At 40.1% G+C, this 15,489-nt stretch overlaps 1 protein-coding gene across 2 annotated transcripts; it reads right to left on the bottom strand.

Moving 5' to 3' along the window:
* Positions 1-10,892: 10,892 nt before the first annotated feature.
* ctsl.1 (cathepsin L.1) lies at positions 10,893-14,262 on the bottom strand. Of its 2 annotated transcripts, none has more exons than XM_039785576.1 (9): positions 14,156-14,262; positions 13,742-13,846; positions 13,355-13,497; positions 12,995-13,192; positions 12,712-12,903; positions 11,880-12,045; positions 11,675-11,780; positions 11,254-11,357; positions 10,893-11,091 (listed from the first exon to the last, which is right to left on the bottom strand). In XM_039785576.1, the coding sequence occupies exons 2-8, from the start codon at positions 13,839-13,841 to the stop codon at positions 11,258-11,260; spliced, it is 1,005 nt and encodes a 334-aa protein (XP_039641510.1). In that variant the 5' UTR covers positions 13,842-13,846; positions 14,156-14,262; the 3' UTR covers positions 10,893-11,091; positions 11,254-11,257. The 2 variants fall into 2 exon arrangements, with proteins under 2 accessions (XP_039641510.1, XP_039641511.1); XM_039785577.1 differs by having other exon boundaries at positions 13,742-13,842; positions 14,156-14,240.
* Between the last annotated feature and the right edge of the window lie 1,227 nt (positions 14,263-15,489).

A 15,489-nucleotide genomic window follows, 5' to 3' on the forward strand; every position in this document is an offset into this window, starting at 1 on the left:
GTGCGTCGGCTAAACATCCAAGGAAACAAAGTTAACTACGGATACTGACTAACTGACTGAGCCATAAATATGACTGAACTATCAACTGAAGAGATGACTGAACGAGATTCATGAATAATGAATAATTTGACTTGATGCCTGTTTAAACATAATTTCTATGAATAATAATTTCTTCCTTTACTGCTGTCATATTCCAAATTAATCACATGTATTACATCACATCATCATGTAGTCACATCTAACATAAGCACAATTAGGCTTGTGTGCTCTATGATTCATGTCCCATAATGTTGCTGAGACATGTTGTCATTTGGCGTATTGCCTCCACATATAATAAGACACTCTTTGGAGAGTGAGAAAGCACCACAAGGCAGTGTCAGGCTGTCAGCTGAGTGTGGCAGGTGATTAGCTCTCCTTGTGTAATTTGCACACCTGTCCCAATCATACTGCACAGCATGCACTTGAACAGCAGAATGTGAGTTTCTATCACTAATGCTGAGCAAGCAGTCCTAGCTAATGTAGGTCTTCATTCTAGCATGTACTGTGGCCATGAAGCTTCTTCAAATGTTTTCCTCATCTCCCCGGTCTCAAACATACTGTGATAGCCTTTTTTATTTTAAGTTGAAATTTTGTAAAAATCTCATCTCTAAGATTGCATTTAGAATGCATTTAGAATACAAGAAACATTCGTTGTAATCTATAATTAATTACTGACACAGGAATAACCAGAAAAAGCACAATATAGAGTTGCAATTTAAGATAATTGTCGAAGGCCTGATCCCGTTTCAATATGGGAGAATTATCAGATGGGCTCTGCTTGAATGAATACATACATTCACGTCTGTTACACCTCAACGTTACCCTACATGCATAACTTATTGTGATTATTATTTTGCTTTGTCTAGGAATTTAGTTGAAATGGTTTTTAATTAATTTCCTCACCCTATTTATATCCGACTAAATATTAGAAACACTTCTGTTCAGTTTAACTCAATAAAATTCAACAGCACCACAAACTAAAGCCTCCAAAATGGCTATTATGTTGAATTACCACCTCCCAAAAACGGTTTTAACAAAAACTAAACACAACTGAGCTCATAAAAAAAGATGACTTTTCAGAGATGTGTGTTTCTCACAGGACAGCGTTGATGCTACAAACATATGATGATCTGATAGAACATGGTGCATTGCTGTAAATTAAACTGCTCATCAGTATGTAAAGTTGTTAAAACTTGCACACCTTAATCATCTACAGCTGTAAAATGAAAAATACACGTTATTGCAATAGTAATATTAATCCAAAAACAGCAAGTATAACACTGACAGGGAACATTCTTCTGCAGAATGAATACTTTTAATGCTAATGCTGCTTTTAAGGCAATAATGCGTTATCTCTAATGAGGACAATTTACTTTTTTAACTTTTCAAGTCAAGTCAGCTCTATTGTCAGATGTGCTATACATGCATGACATACGGCACAAATGAAATTTCAGTCCTCTCGGACCCCCGGTGCAAAATGCAATAAAAATAAATAAGTTTCTATAAATAGAAAAGACATAGAATAAACAATCAACAATTTAACATGACATAAAAATACAATCAACAATTTAACATGATATAAAAATAAACAATCAATTAACAAGACATACAATAAACAATCAACAATCAGACTCACAATTTTTGATACTGTAGGTTCATTTTCCTGATACTTTTGAATGCAGTTTGCATTTTTACATTGTGGTACTGCTACTTTTAAGTAGAGTTGAGTACAATAAAGGAGCTGAACAGTTCTTTGATCACAGAAAATTGCATGATGCTGTGTTACTATAGGTTTTTATGTTAGTCTTGTGAATTAAATGAATGAAATAAACCATGTCAAACAAAGAAGAAAACAAGCTTATAAGCTTAAGGTCTCAGAGCCCCAACAGTGTCTGTGGGTAAAAACCTTGAAGAGTGTGCTGGTTGGTCAGACGGGATTCAAATCTTTGCATAAAAGCACAAAAGCACAACACTGTGACATACTTTCTACATAACCCTATGCTTTTTCTCTTTCTGTGTCTCTCCCTCTCCCTGTCTTTGAGTGATGATGTCAGAAACAGTCGGGTGGAGCGACAGGCTCCACCACCATCTGGTCTCCAGAAGAGGGAGGCACAGCAGTGCTCTCACGATGCACACCCACTCACCAACCCACAGGACACACACACACACACACACACAAACACACACACACACACACACACACACACACACACGTCACACACACACACACGTCACAACGTCACTCCAAGGCAAAAGCCAAGATCCTGCAGTAGCACCTACGTGAACACACACACACACACACACACACACACACACACACACACACACACACACACACACACACACACACACACACACACACACCAATACACACGCTGGCACCAATAGAGGCATTCACAAGCACACATCGAGGGACATGCAGACTTTTACCACCCACACTTTCTGCGCCGTGCAGTCCATCTGCTCACTGTACCTCTTTCTATGGATTTAGATGGCAGAGTACAATTTGTGGTATTACTTATCAGCTTGCTGCACATTACAGTCCCAATACGTACAGGTGTCTGAGGTACACACCACTAGAGCCTGACCAATACACTGGCACAGCCAAAATAATTGGCTGATTTTAGTTTCTCACATATAATGCTATCATATCAGCTAATAAATAAGACATACCACCACGTGATCGACAGAGAATTAATCTGCAACTATTTTGATGATTATTTAAGTAAGTTTTACTAGCAAAAATGTCAAACATTCATTGGTTCCACATTTGTGGATGTGTGGATTTACTGCTTTTTTCCCCTTATGTGTGAATATCTTTGAGTTTTGAACTGTTAGTTGGACAAAACAAGCAATTTGAGGACTTTAGCTTGACTTTAATGTTAGATATTTTTCACTTTCAGATTCTGTAGACCAAATGATTAATCGATTAATCAAAATAATAGTTGTCTGATTAGTAAAAGAAATCATGAATTGTGGCACTACTGAGAAACCTCACCATTTTCATGGCTTACTCACAACAGAGCGCTGGCAAGTTTATTCTTTATCTGTAAAATGTTGTGTTTTGTCACAATTCTTTAATGACACAATTTAAAGGATCCCTTTACAAATGTCTTTTTATACTGTATATCCATGAAAGTATTGATTTGATTAGATTTTTCTGGGTTTATAAGACACCAAAATGTAAGTTGCAGTGTTCAAACATTTCATTACATTTCATAAAATTATGTTACTTTAGGTTATTTTAGTATCAGTCTCAAATGTCTGGTCAGCTGGGCTCTACAAATCACCAGAAACCGACACAAAAACATGTTCACTGGAAGACGTTAAATATAGATATTCACCAAAAACAGGCAGGCAACGCTTAAGGTAATCAAAATGCCCCTAGGATGTTAGAATAAAATATAATACTTCCACTCTGAACAGGACCTGAGGCATATAATGTAACATCTACAGTACACATGTGTAAACATCACAGAGAAATAATATACCAATAAAGAAATGTTGAATGAAGGATTGTCACTTGCACGAACATGCGAGTGTGTGTGCGCACAGATGTGTGCACGCATGGGTAAAATAAATTCCCAGAGCAATTTAATTGTAACACTCAAACCAATAGTGAAGCTGAATGCCAATTGAGAGCAGACTACAGAGTAGAGCAGCCCACAGTACAGAGCTCTTAGCGCTCAGGTTGCTTGCTGCAGCTTAAAACCTCACTGATGGCTGTTTCACCCTCTGACTCACTAAATTAACTCCAAATCCATTTACCAGCGTTGCAGCTTAAGCCCTTCAGTTTGGTCTTGGTCTTCAGCGGTTTCTTCTAATTGCGTTTCTAGTAATTACCACAAGGCTAATGCATTGTAAGGGCCTTCTAAATCAGGGGTAAAGATTTTGTTTCAGACTACAAGTGCACACAGCTATCGTTTATGCAACGGGATGTAAGAGAAGCTTTGGGGTGTTTGTGGAAAAACAACACAGATCCATTGCAGACCTTTGTGACAAGCAGCTCACATGCCAAAGAGAGGAGGATTGTCAGTCACATGGCCTTGAACCCCCTCCCCCACTTTTCCTTAATCCTTGACTTTGATTCAGAGTGCCAAGCAGAGGTAACCTGGCTGACACGCTGCACGGGGGCCTTTGATCTGCACTGGCAAATTTGACAACAATGAGTGGGCTGACGCTGTTTAGATACTTGAAGCTGAACAAATTAGCTAGTTACATTGTGTTACCCTTTTCTTGACACCACTAAAAATACAGAAATAAATCTGAAGACTTGCAAAATTGTGATGGCATTGTGTGTATTTTTCCTCCAGGTCTTTCATCGTCTCAGTACTTTGTTGTGTTGGTCAGGATAGAGTAAATAAGAGCTTGCCAGAGACATGAGTAAACACACCACTCCCTTACCCTCATGAAGTTGCCCGAGACATTCTTTCTCTCTGAAGACTCCTTTAATTAGGCTTTAATTGCCTTATTAGCTTTGGCTATCGATGGAGGAGGAAAGGCAGAGAGAGAAAAAGGTCAGGCAATGAGGAGAGCTGGAGACGAGGAAAGATAATGGGGCAAATAAACAAGGGTGGGCAATGGGGGCTGGCAATGGACTAGAGGACACGGAGAAGCATCCACCCACACATGCTAACACACAGACATGCATGCAGGAAAGTCATGCACACACATAGGAGCGGGTTGCTGCAGGTGAAAGTAACGCCATCTCCTGTGGGAAAGAGTTGTCAGGCAATATAAAACAAAACGATAAGATGGAGCGCAGATACATGAGCACTCCTTTAAGAACAGGCTCTATGGTGCGCCCAGGCAATTGACCCCTCACCCTGACCTTAATGCGATGAGGGAGATGGACGAGGTAGAAGAGAGAGCTGAGAAGGAGGCGAGGAGGGGCAACAAGAAATGATGAATGAGAGGGATGTGGAAGAGAAGGTGATGAGCAGGTGCAGGGGAAGTTGCAGAAGCAGGACAAAAAAAAGGGTATAAAGAAGAAGGCCACACTCAAAATGGCACACAAATGAAATTAATATATGATATAAATGATTAATACTAGATACATGTCTGGCTTGTTACTAATGATTCATGATGTAAAAATGTAACCACTATATCATTTGGAAGCATATTTAGCAAGTTTAGGATTTGCAGTTAGTCACTTAACTCATGCTGTGCTGTTTCAATACATGCGGCTCACACCTGCCTCTTAAAATTCAGAGAGTTGCCAGCTAATTTATTTTCAATTTGTATTTTGTTTGACAGTGACATCATAGCTGGCATTTGTTATTTTCATTAGCCTGTGGCCAGTAATGTGCGTTTCAACTTTAATTTCACTGAGAAAAAAAAAAATCTTCAAAGATGTGAAACTTAGTGGAGTCGAAGCCCGGCGCACAACACACCACAGAAATAAAACTAACATCTGTTATACAGGCTCAACAAGAGTAACGGCTGATATGTTTTATCACTGCTGTAGGCTTTACCTATCCATCTGTTGCTATATCCAACTCTACCTAGTGAAGTGATACTATAAAAGGATGCCAGTGGGAGTGAGGCTTTCATATAGGAGTATCTGCACAGGCAATACAGCAGGTTACCTTTCCACTATCTCCTCTTCATCTGCCACCCACTGCACACACTCACAGATGCACACAGTGCCAACTTTAAAGCTATAACATGAGAACCGTTGATTGGTCAGTGTTGATTCACATGTTTTTTCACTGTAAGTGTGCTCAGGTGTGCACGCCAATGTGATTGCACACCTGAGCACTGTTACCGTGCACCGGCGTGAGTTTGTCTATGTGAGTGCGTGGGTGATACAATCCATCAGGGAAGCTGAGGAGTGTTTCTTCCTTTCTAGCATGTCGTTCCCCAGCCTCATTAGAACCCATTCAGTCAATCAAGCATGAATTCCTAACACAATAACATGCAAAGTGCTTTGTCTGGGTGTAATTGGCCTTGCCAGAGCTGTTTTTCTCAAACGGTTAGCTTCACTCGCCTCTCTCAGACTGCAGCCAGGAGCCTTGTCTAAGAAATGCAGCTGGCTAGAGGAGGATGGAGAGATGAAATGAGGAAAAGAAAAAGTGGATCAAGATAAGGAAGTAAGGGTTTAAAAGAACAAGATGGAGGGGCGAGTATTGGCCTCCTCTCTGGGTTCATTTTATAAAAATATCGTGTGTGTGTGTGTGTGTGTGTGTGTGTGTGTGTGTGTGTGTGTGTGTGTGTGTGTGTGTGTGTGTGTGTGTGTGTGTGTGTGTGTGTGTGTGTGTGTGTGTGTGTGTGTGTGTGTGTGTCGCACGCAAATGCATCAGTACTGTGTGCGGTCGTCCAGAACGCCTGTCTGTCACAATCACACATGTTCTTCATTACCATGACAAACCAGTTGACATCCCATTTCCCCCTTATGCATGCGCGCGCGCACAGACACACGCGCACACACACACACATGCAAGTAGCTGCACACATGCACGCACACAGGAAGGCATAATGAGAGATTGATAACACATGGGCGCAGAAACGTGGCCCAGTCTGTATCCCCGTAGGAGAGAGACTGTTTATTCGCTATGATGGGTGACACGGCTGACTGACATTTTCCTCCATACCAACCCAACAGCCAATCTACTGAAATTGTGGTGGCATTGTTGATTAAGCAGACATTCACTGTACGGTGCGTACGTTGTGACAGCATAATGGTTTTACTGGGGCAGGGAAATGCAGTCTGTATGTGTTGACATATGGATGTTTGTATGTGTGTTACATGTGCATTTCAAGGACATGTGACTGTAAGAATCAAATGAGTACATTTGACTGTGAACCAGAGCTTTGCAGGACTCAAGCCAGGACACAGCACCTCAAATTGCTGAGATAATCATCAGCAGTCAAGTACTGCCATCTAGTGACATTAAAATTAACTTCTTCTAACACAGAAATATAGTCTAAAATGATCAACTGCTTTAAATATGGAATCACATTTAATGTTAAACTGAGCTTGAGGTGTAGATTCAGCTAAAAGCTGAACTTGCAATAATCTTTAATTACTGAGGCAGTTTTAAATGGACACAGCACGATCACTATTTCCTTAAAAAAAAAAATCACAAATTTATCATTCTGCCATGCTTCCTGTGTATCTTCCTCACTCTTCCCTGCATCTCTCAGCCTCCCTCAGATCAATAGCTTTGTTTGTTCCAGCAACAGCTCCCAGTGTTTTCACTTGTCCCTCCCTGCAGGATGCGAATTGGACGTCCTATCCTGTGCAGTGGTTATGCTGTGCATCAAAAAAGCCAAATTAAATTGCCTAATTGGTTTCCTTGGGAAGGGTAAAACAGATTTGAATTGATTACCAGTAATGGCCTTTTGTGGAGCCACATTGGCTTCTGTTGTTTGAGGAGGATTTAGCAAAACCAATTAATTTGCCTCACCTCTTACGCGCCCTCCCTCTGTTTCCCTTTGTCTCTGTCTGGGAGCTTTTTCATCTTTGCTTTTTCCACTTTCTAATGCCGTCCTTCATACTCCCAAAAATAAAAGGGATGACGATAGCATCACTGGATAGCAATCATTCAGGCCTAATTGGCTGAATACTGTCACATTCTGTTGCTGATAAAATGTTTTTTTCCCAGGTCTACTGTTACGAGACTGGCCTGACGAAAGATAATTTAAATCTCTCTTTCAATTACGTTGCCTGTTTGCTTCCACATGGCAGCTCTTGCTGCTGCTGCTTGCTTCAGCCAAGGGAGGAAAAAGTAAGATGTCAAGGTCACATTTTGTCACACAAGCTGATTAAATCCCCTAATATGCTCTCCTCCCTCCCCCCTCTGTATCCCTGCTTCAGTTTTTCTCCACCTCCCATTAGAAATATTATCACGACCAGACCTAATGTGACATTTAGAATGGGGAAAATTACAATCACTTAATGTGATTTCATTAATTGCATTGGGGCAACTATTGTGTATGATTAAAACAGATGTCATCTACCTCAGGGGAAAAGGAGAACACTCATTTTCTCAATGATGACTTTTATAAGCAAAGTCAACTTTTTTTCAGCAAACTATAAAATATTCAAAGCCACATCGAGAAGTCAGCATCATCTGTTACTGTCTTGTGACTGAAGCAAAGTCAGATTGGTGTACTGAACTCTTTCAGCTTCATTGCATGCAGTAAAATTAAATGCAGTTAGGCTGAATAGCCCTTGACAAATTAACGAAATAATTTCAAGCATTGTAAATTTATTTATAGCAGACTTCATGGATTACAGATGAGTGAAGTACCCTTCCACTGCCTAAGGTTAAATAGAGATGTAACAATAATGGCTTAAGTACTCCTGTTTAGTGGGATTACACGCAAAACCCTTAAGCATTGCAAATTACTACTGAAAGAAGGATTTCATCATGGTATTACTTTACACACATATGGCGTGCAACTCTGGTTAATACAAATATATTAACACATACACATGTACAGTATTAACCAGAGTTGGTGTGAGTGAGGGCAGAGCAGTGGGCGGAAAAGAAAGATGCAAAACGAAGTTATATTGCCATGTAATATTTTATCTAACAAATATAAAAACAGGGAGGCAAGATTAGTAAAATCATCACATTTAAACAAAACCTTTAATTGAATGCACAAGTTAAGGACCGGGAGGTAAGGATACAGGTTTTAGATTTTGAAAAAAGTTATTAGCCAAAAGATGAGAAAAGACAAAGTAAGAATTGAATATTAGCTAAAACACGCTCTAAAAGAGTCAACAAAACAGAACTGAATGCAAAATACAGCAAACTGAACTGCAACAAAACTAAACTGACAGACAGGAACATAGGCCAACAGTATATGTTGGTTGGCCTAACCATGACGACACACAAAGAGGTGGCCGAAACACACAAACTGAAATAACTTCAAATAAACACTCAAAACAAAGTCAATGTTAACTATGTATAAAACAACAAAAACTTGCACGATTAACTTCAAACTATACTAATCTCTCTCTCTCTCTCTCTCTCTCTCTCTCTCTCTCTCTCTCTCTCTCTCTCTCTCTCTCTCTCTCTCTCTAACTAGACATAAACCAGTTAGAAAAGAAGGTCAAAATATAGTTGGTTGGGCTTGATATTAGTCGGCCATCACAAGACAGGCTAAGAAATTGTTTTGATTTATTTAGTTATATGACTCTTATGTTATGAGCATGTTGTGTTCTTGCTTATGAGTTATTCCCACACTTTAGAGTCACATATGATGAATCATTTTAGTATTCCCTCAGTGGTTTCAAAAGATGAGGATAAAAAATGTATTTCTGCCATTTCTCCTTTTCTGCAGTGTCATAATCACGGTTTATATGGAAACCTATTATTAAGGATTGGGTGGCTCAAGTGTCACGATGGGAAGATGTGACAGCAGGAGAGGCTGATCTTGAAAGCAAAGGACTGTCTGTCTGTAAAATATATTGAAGGTAATAGAGGTCAAAATACATCCCAACTACGATATTTCTCTAAAATCCATAATGGCTTTTTTAACCACATAAAAAAAAGAGATTAAAACCGCAAAAGAGGATAATTTCTTAATCTCTTTGGCTCTGTCATGTTTCTTTATGTTCACATTTACCGCCCAGATCTCCTTTCACTTTTACCTCTTCCTTTTCTGTGGCTGCATCCCCACCTGAATCAAGATCAAAAAACAAAGCGGAGATATTCCTTTTACCAAAATGAATTTTCCACTTCTGAAACCCCCTGCCGTCAGGATCTTTGACCTGAGGTTTGCAAGCAGCCAGTATCAGAGGCAGCATCTGAGTCTGAACATCAGACCTTTTGAACAACAAACACAGTTGTTCTTAGTGAATCATTTATTTCCGTCAAAACTAGTATAAGCAATGAATCCAGATATGACATAAAGCCCCAAGATGTGAGGATAAAATCCACTTTCAGAAATGTATTTTTTTTAATAAATGTTCAACTTGCAAAATTATACAAATACATTAAATTAACTTTCTAGACTTTGTTGGCCTAAAGCAACAAATAATCTATAACTCTATGTAAATCATTGGTAGATCCCTACATGCCCTTGAAAATAAAATAAAGTCTGCCATAGTCAAATGACAAATTAGCAAATGGAAAACCTGAGCTGAAACCAAAGTACAAATTCAAAAGCGACCTGATGATGACTCTAGATTTTAGGCAATAATCAAGGTTTTTACAAGTCGTCTTACGGGGGAAATGAATATCTGCACCATGTTTTTTTGGCAAACCAGTGATAAGTCAATAAATAAATGCCAACCCTGTTAGTTGACCTTTTGACTTTGTCATGAAAATAAATCATTTCCAAGCATTAGGTAATGTTTTGGCACATGCATGCTACTGTACCATTTCATGGATGACATTTTACAATAAAAACAAATGTCAACCATAGTGTCACTACAGGAAAAGTCAGGGGATCGTTAAAGTAATTTAGTGGGGCGGCATAGCTAACCTATTGTTCATTTTGTGATAAAAGCACCAAAATTGGTACATACAGTATATAGTGGAATGTATTTAGAAGAGCTGTGGATATTGGGCCACTGCAGATTAGCATTATCATGACCATCGCAGACATTTTCCAAAATGTAGTTACTTGCATAGGACACCTAGGAGGTAGATGCTAGATCGGATCCGCTAGACGTGTCTTTAAGCTTCCTCCTCTGGAAACCATGAATGTCTGTACACAACTTTATGGCAATCCATCCAATAGTTACTGAGATATTTCAGTCTGGACCAAAGTGGTGGATTGAACTTTAGACAGGCATTGCCTTCTCTAGAGCTACACAATATACATCAACACAGCCCCAGTAATATAATAGTGGACAATGAAAAGCAACAAAATCATAAACACATAAATCTTTATTTATTTTTTTATCTCTCAATGTAAAACATTTTATTTCTTTATTTACAATCTTCATAAAAAATGTTATTCTATGAAAAGTGCAGACAGACTCTGTCTTACATCCATGGAAAAACAAAAGAACATCTTGTTCCACTCTATTTCTTTATGAAATTAAAGTAAATTATGCCACTTTTCTCCTCCTCAATGAGGAAAGTCCTGGACCTGAAAATCCAATAAATAAGAACAGCATTCAGTTAACGGACAATAAAAACTGCACACACACATTCTTTCAGGTACATCTGTGCAGACACCTAGACATTTAATTTGTTTAAATAGCATTTTGGATTCAGAATAGTATTTGGCCAGAAGGGAAGGAAATCTCACCTGCTCAGACCAGGGGGTAGCTGGCTGCAGTAGCAATGCCACACTGGTTGTTTTTGTCCCTGGTCATCCTGATGTATCCTTTGTCTCCCCATTCTAGACCCCAGCTACAGAAACACACACATTACCAACAATATTCAGCTGCTCTATGTAAAGAATCCTAATCACAGTATTAGTAACAACAGCATGTAGAGACATAATGACCTGCATTCTGATAGAGGTAAAATAATAGCAGCAATTCATAGTAATGGGGTAGTTTAGGGGGTTGACAACATCCTGAGTGAGTTTCACTTCATTTAGGCAGCTATAAATAATAATAGACACCTTACTGCTGCTGTCTGTGACAACAGCAACTTTCTGGCTCCAGTGTTAGCAGGAGAACAGTCGATCATTTGAAATATTAGAAACAGATTTGGGTGTTTACCTGTTCTTGACCAGCCAGTAGTCATGTCCGTTGTCACTGCCGTAACCCACAGCCAATACACCATGGTCCAACTCTGAGCTGCTGCACTCTGGCTCATCATACACTCCTACAAACATATTGGTTAGAAAAAGAAGATTATATCCTATTTCTTCTTGCGTGATAAGAATATTTTCTGGCAGGCGGGACAATGTTTAAAACTGATTACCTGATTGGTACAGCTGGAAGGACACATGAGAAGCATCAATGGCCACAGACACAGGTCCGACGGTGGCCACAGCCTGCTTCAGGTCACCTTCATTGCCTTGTTCCACATCAACATAGCCTGTGCATGTGGCACCAATAGTGTCAGGTTTGTAACGGCACTGACCATCCTAATCAAGAGAAAATATTTTACAATCACCAACATTTTTACCATACTAACACATTATGAAAGTGATCATTAGGTGTACACCAGAGAACAAGATTTTCCAAGTACTACATTCTCATAAGTCTGTTTCAAGGTTTTGGGCCACTTTACACTTTGTCCACAAGATGGCAGTATTGGTCACCTCTCACATGGAGGGACATCACATTTAAAGGTGCTCTAAGCAATGTTGGGTGACGTTACTTCTTGTTGTGTTGACGTTCAAAGTATTTTCAAACAAAACGAAGACTAGCTTGTTCCTCCCTCCTCCTCATCCCGTTCCCTCCCTTCTGTGCTTCAGTGCACTAACCCCCCCCCCCCAAATCCTTCTTGTCCGTTATTGGCTGAACACTGGAACACGGTTTGTGTATGGTTGCATGGTCCAGGTTGGACCACTTTGTTTTTGTTGATGTGTGTGGACCCTAGGCTGTCTACAGAGACCGCGTTTTGTTACAGTGTGTTCAGGGGACCGGCAGCTCACGGATAGTGAGGAGATGTTTGCTGTATTTGACAAAAAATGTTGTAGCCTAAAAAATGCGTGACATCGCTTAGAGTACTTTTTAAGTAACACTGTCAGAATGAGTTGTTTTGCATCTCCAACTCTGCTTTATCAACCAAACTGCTTTCTGTTTACCTCAGCCTCATAAGGGTAGGAGTCCTCAGTGTCTATCCCTCCGTTGTCTTTGATGTACTGGAAGGCGTTGTCCATCAGGCCTCCCATGCAACCCATGTTGCCATAGTCGCCCGAGCAGTCAACCAGCTGCTGCTCGCTCAGAGACACCAGCTTCCCTGTCTTCCTGAAGGTCTGACCCTCCAGAGAGCCAGTCTAAAAAAGATATGAGTTAAATTGAAACCAGATGTTGTGTAAAGTCTCTGCATTACTAAAAGAAAGGACAGCAATTTATTGTAGTACATACTGTGCTGAAGGCCCAGCAGGAGCCACACTGCTTCTGATCCTTGACATCAGTGACGTATCCCTTGTCCCTCCAGTCAACACTGTTGGGCAGATCAGCTACTTCAGATAGCCGGAGGAAAGAAGAGCCGTGGCGAGGCAGAGAAGCATTGAAGGAGCCAAGGCATCCCTGGGAAATCAGGCGTTTGTACTCCTCATTTGCCTGGTTAAAAGGGATACAAAGTGTCATGTAATTGGGTTTTTTATCCTAAATGTCATTTACTGTATCCTCACGAGCTGCTTCCAAGCAAATAAGAATGATTGACATTAGTCACACATGGCACACATGATGGCAGAAACCACATTTCTGTTTTTCTGTGCATACCATGTCAGCAAAGTAGGTCATGCCGAGGCGGTAGGACTTGAAACCCTGATCGGCTAAGATGTTGTGCACCAGCACCAATCTGCGGTTGCTGAGCCAGATTTCCCTGCGGTGAGCCTCCTCTGCCGGAGAGTTGTAGGACCTTCCTGCCAATCAGAAGGAAATCATCTGTGATAAATTATGCTTTTATTAGCTGACAAACAAAATGTAAGCTTCTAAGCATGTAGGCAGATTACAAATCCCTTTACGTTAGACCTTAGCTGTGTTGTGTGTAAACGCACACACTCGTGTAAGCTTCGCCGGCAGTATTTCCACAGAAAGCAGAACAAGATCTACTGTATTTGATGGCCGACCACAATACAAGAATACAGTCTGATAAGATTGTCTCACCAAACTTGAGTTTCCAGGCGTGGAACTCCAGGTCTTCCAGAGAGATGCTGGCACAGCTGGCCACGGCCAGAGCAGCAGCAGCAACCAGCAACAGCTTCATCCTGACTGACACACAAGCAGAGAACACACAGAGATCCCTTGTGACTTGCGGGAAACCACACAGGTTGAACTCTTACACTTCAGCTTTGCCTCAAAAAAATTTTTTCTGCCGTGACGTTGGACGTCACATGCACGCTACCACTGTTTCAGCTTTATTTCCCGGTTGCGTTGAATCTCATCTTTCGTCTCTCCCTCCATTTCTTTCTTATCTTGATGAGTCTCTGTTTTTTCTTTGCATCAATGCACCTGCAGTACAGGAAGTGTATGCTTGTCTGTCTGTTCGTGTTTCTTGTTATGTCTCTTGTAGCTGCTTACCTGTCTCTATGTCGGTGTGTGTGGTGAAGTTTGAGGTATAGCCACCTGTATCTGATGCAGGGCTGTGTTAGAGAGATGTTCTTATATAGCTGAGTACAGTTATGACTTGCAGTGTGTCCAGTCAGGTGGTTGTCAGCCACTCATAATGTGGGGGAGAAAAGGAAGAGGGAGTCAATCATTGAAATAGGGAATGGGCTAGTTATGCATTATAAGAAGCATGATGCCATTCTTGTGGGAAACGTATACATCAGGATCAAGAATTTCCTGTGAGCACATGAGCAGTTTTAACAGTTTGTTGTTTGTGAATTATGCAGTTACATAATGAAGAAACACAGCCTGTCTGTGTGATACTGTCATGTGAAAAACCACTTTTGGAATTTTTATTTTTTTTTGGCAGTGCTTTCTGATTCCAGTCACATAGTGATAGGGAATCCTCTGAAAAAACAAAAGTAAAACAAACATACAATAACATTATGCATATGCTAATGTGTGCCTACCTGTTTTAGTTGAAACCTTACCAGCTAAATTCTGCCACGCTGGAAAATGTGTTAGTATCTAACGGAGGCGTTCTTTATTTCCCCGTGTACGTAGGTGGTACTTTGGTTAACACCCACTAAGTTTGTTTGAGTGATTTACATGATTGATCAGGTTTTATTTGAAGTCGTGTCACCTCATAATTTCCAATTCAAAAACTAACCAACCAATTTCAGCAAACCTTGTCAAAATGCACACATTCCCACAAATATACAGAGCTTTGACGACTGTTTGCCTCAAACCGAAATGTTTTTCAGAGAAGGAGGTCTTGAAATACTCTGAACACAGACAAATACACTCACCGGCCACTTCATTAGATATACTTGTGCAATCTAATATGATCCAATACAACAGCTCATGAATTCTACTTTTACTTGTATTTTTCAGTTTTTGCTGTCACTGTCAGAAATGTATTAGTTATGTTTTATATTTGAGGTCGTAGTAAGTGGTAAAGTTGAACTGAAGTCCAGTATATTGAAAGGTGTGTTTAATATTTTGCCCCTCTCATGTTTGTAAACGGGGTGGACAAAATATTGGGAACACCTCTCAAAATGATGGAGTCCAGTTCAACACCACTGCAAACTACAACCTCAATAAGCATGCTGTTAAATGAATACCTCTCTGACAGTGTCAATCAACACATTATTATCATTGTAAAGGCAGAATTTATAGCAGAGCTGTTGTATTGGACCACATCAGATCGTACAAGTGTATCTAATAAAGTGGCCGGTGATTGATACATATACACACATTTTGATAAATTGCACTCTTCTCTACATTTGATATTGTTTGATTTATGA

Source organism: Perca fluviatilis, chromosome 20 (assembly GCF_010015445.1).
Source record: "Perca fluviatilis chromosome 20, GENO_Pfluv_1.0, whole genome shotgun sequence".
Classification (NCBI taxonomy): Eukaryota; Metazoa; Chordata; class Actinopteri; order Perciformes; family Percidae; genus Perca; species Perca fluviatilis.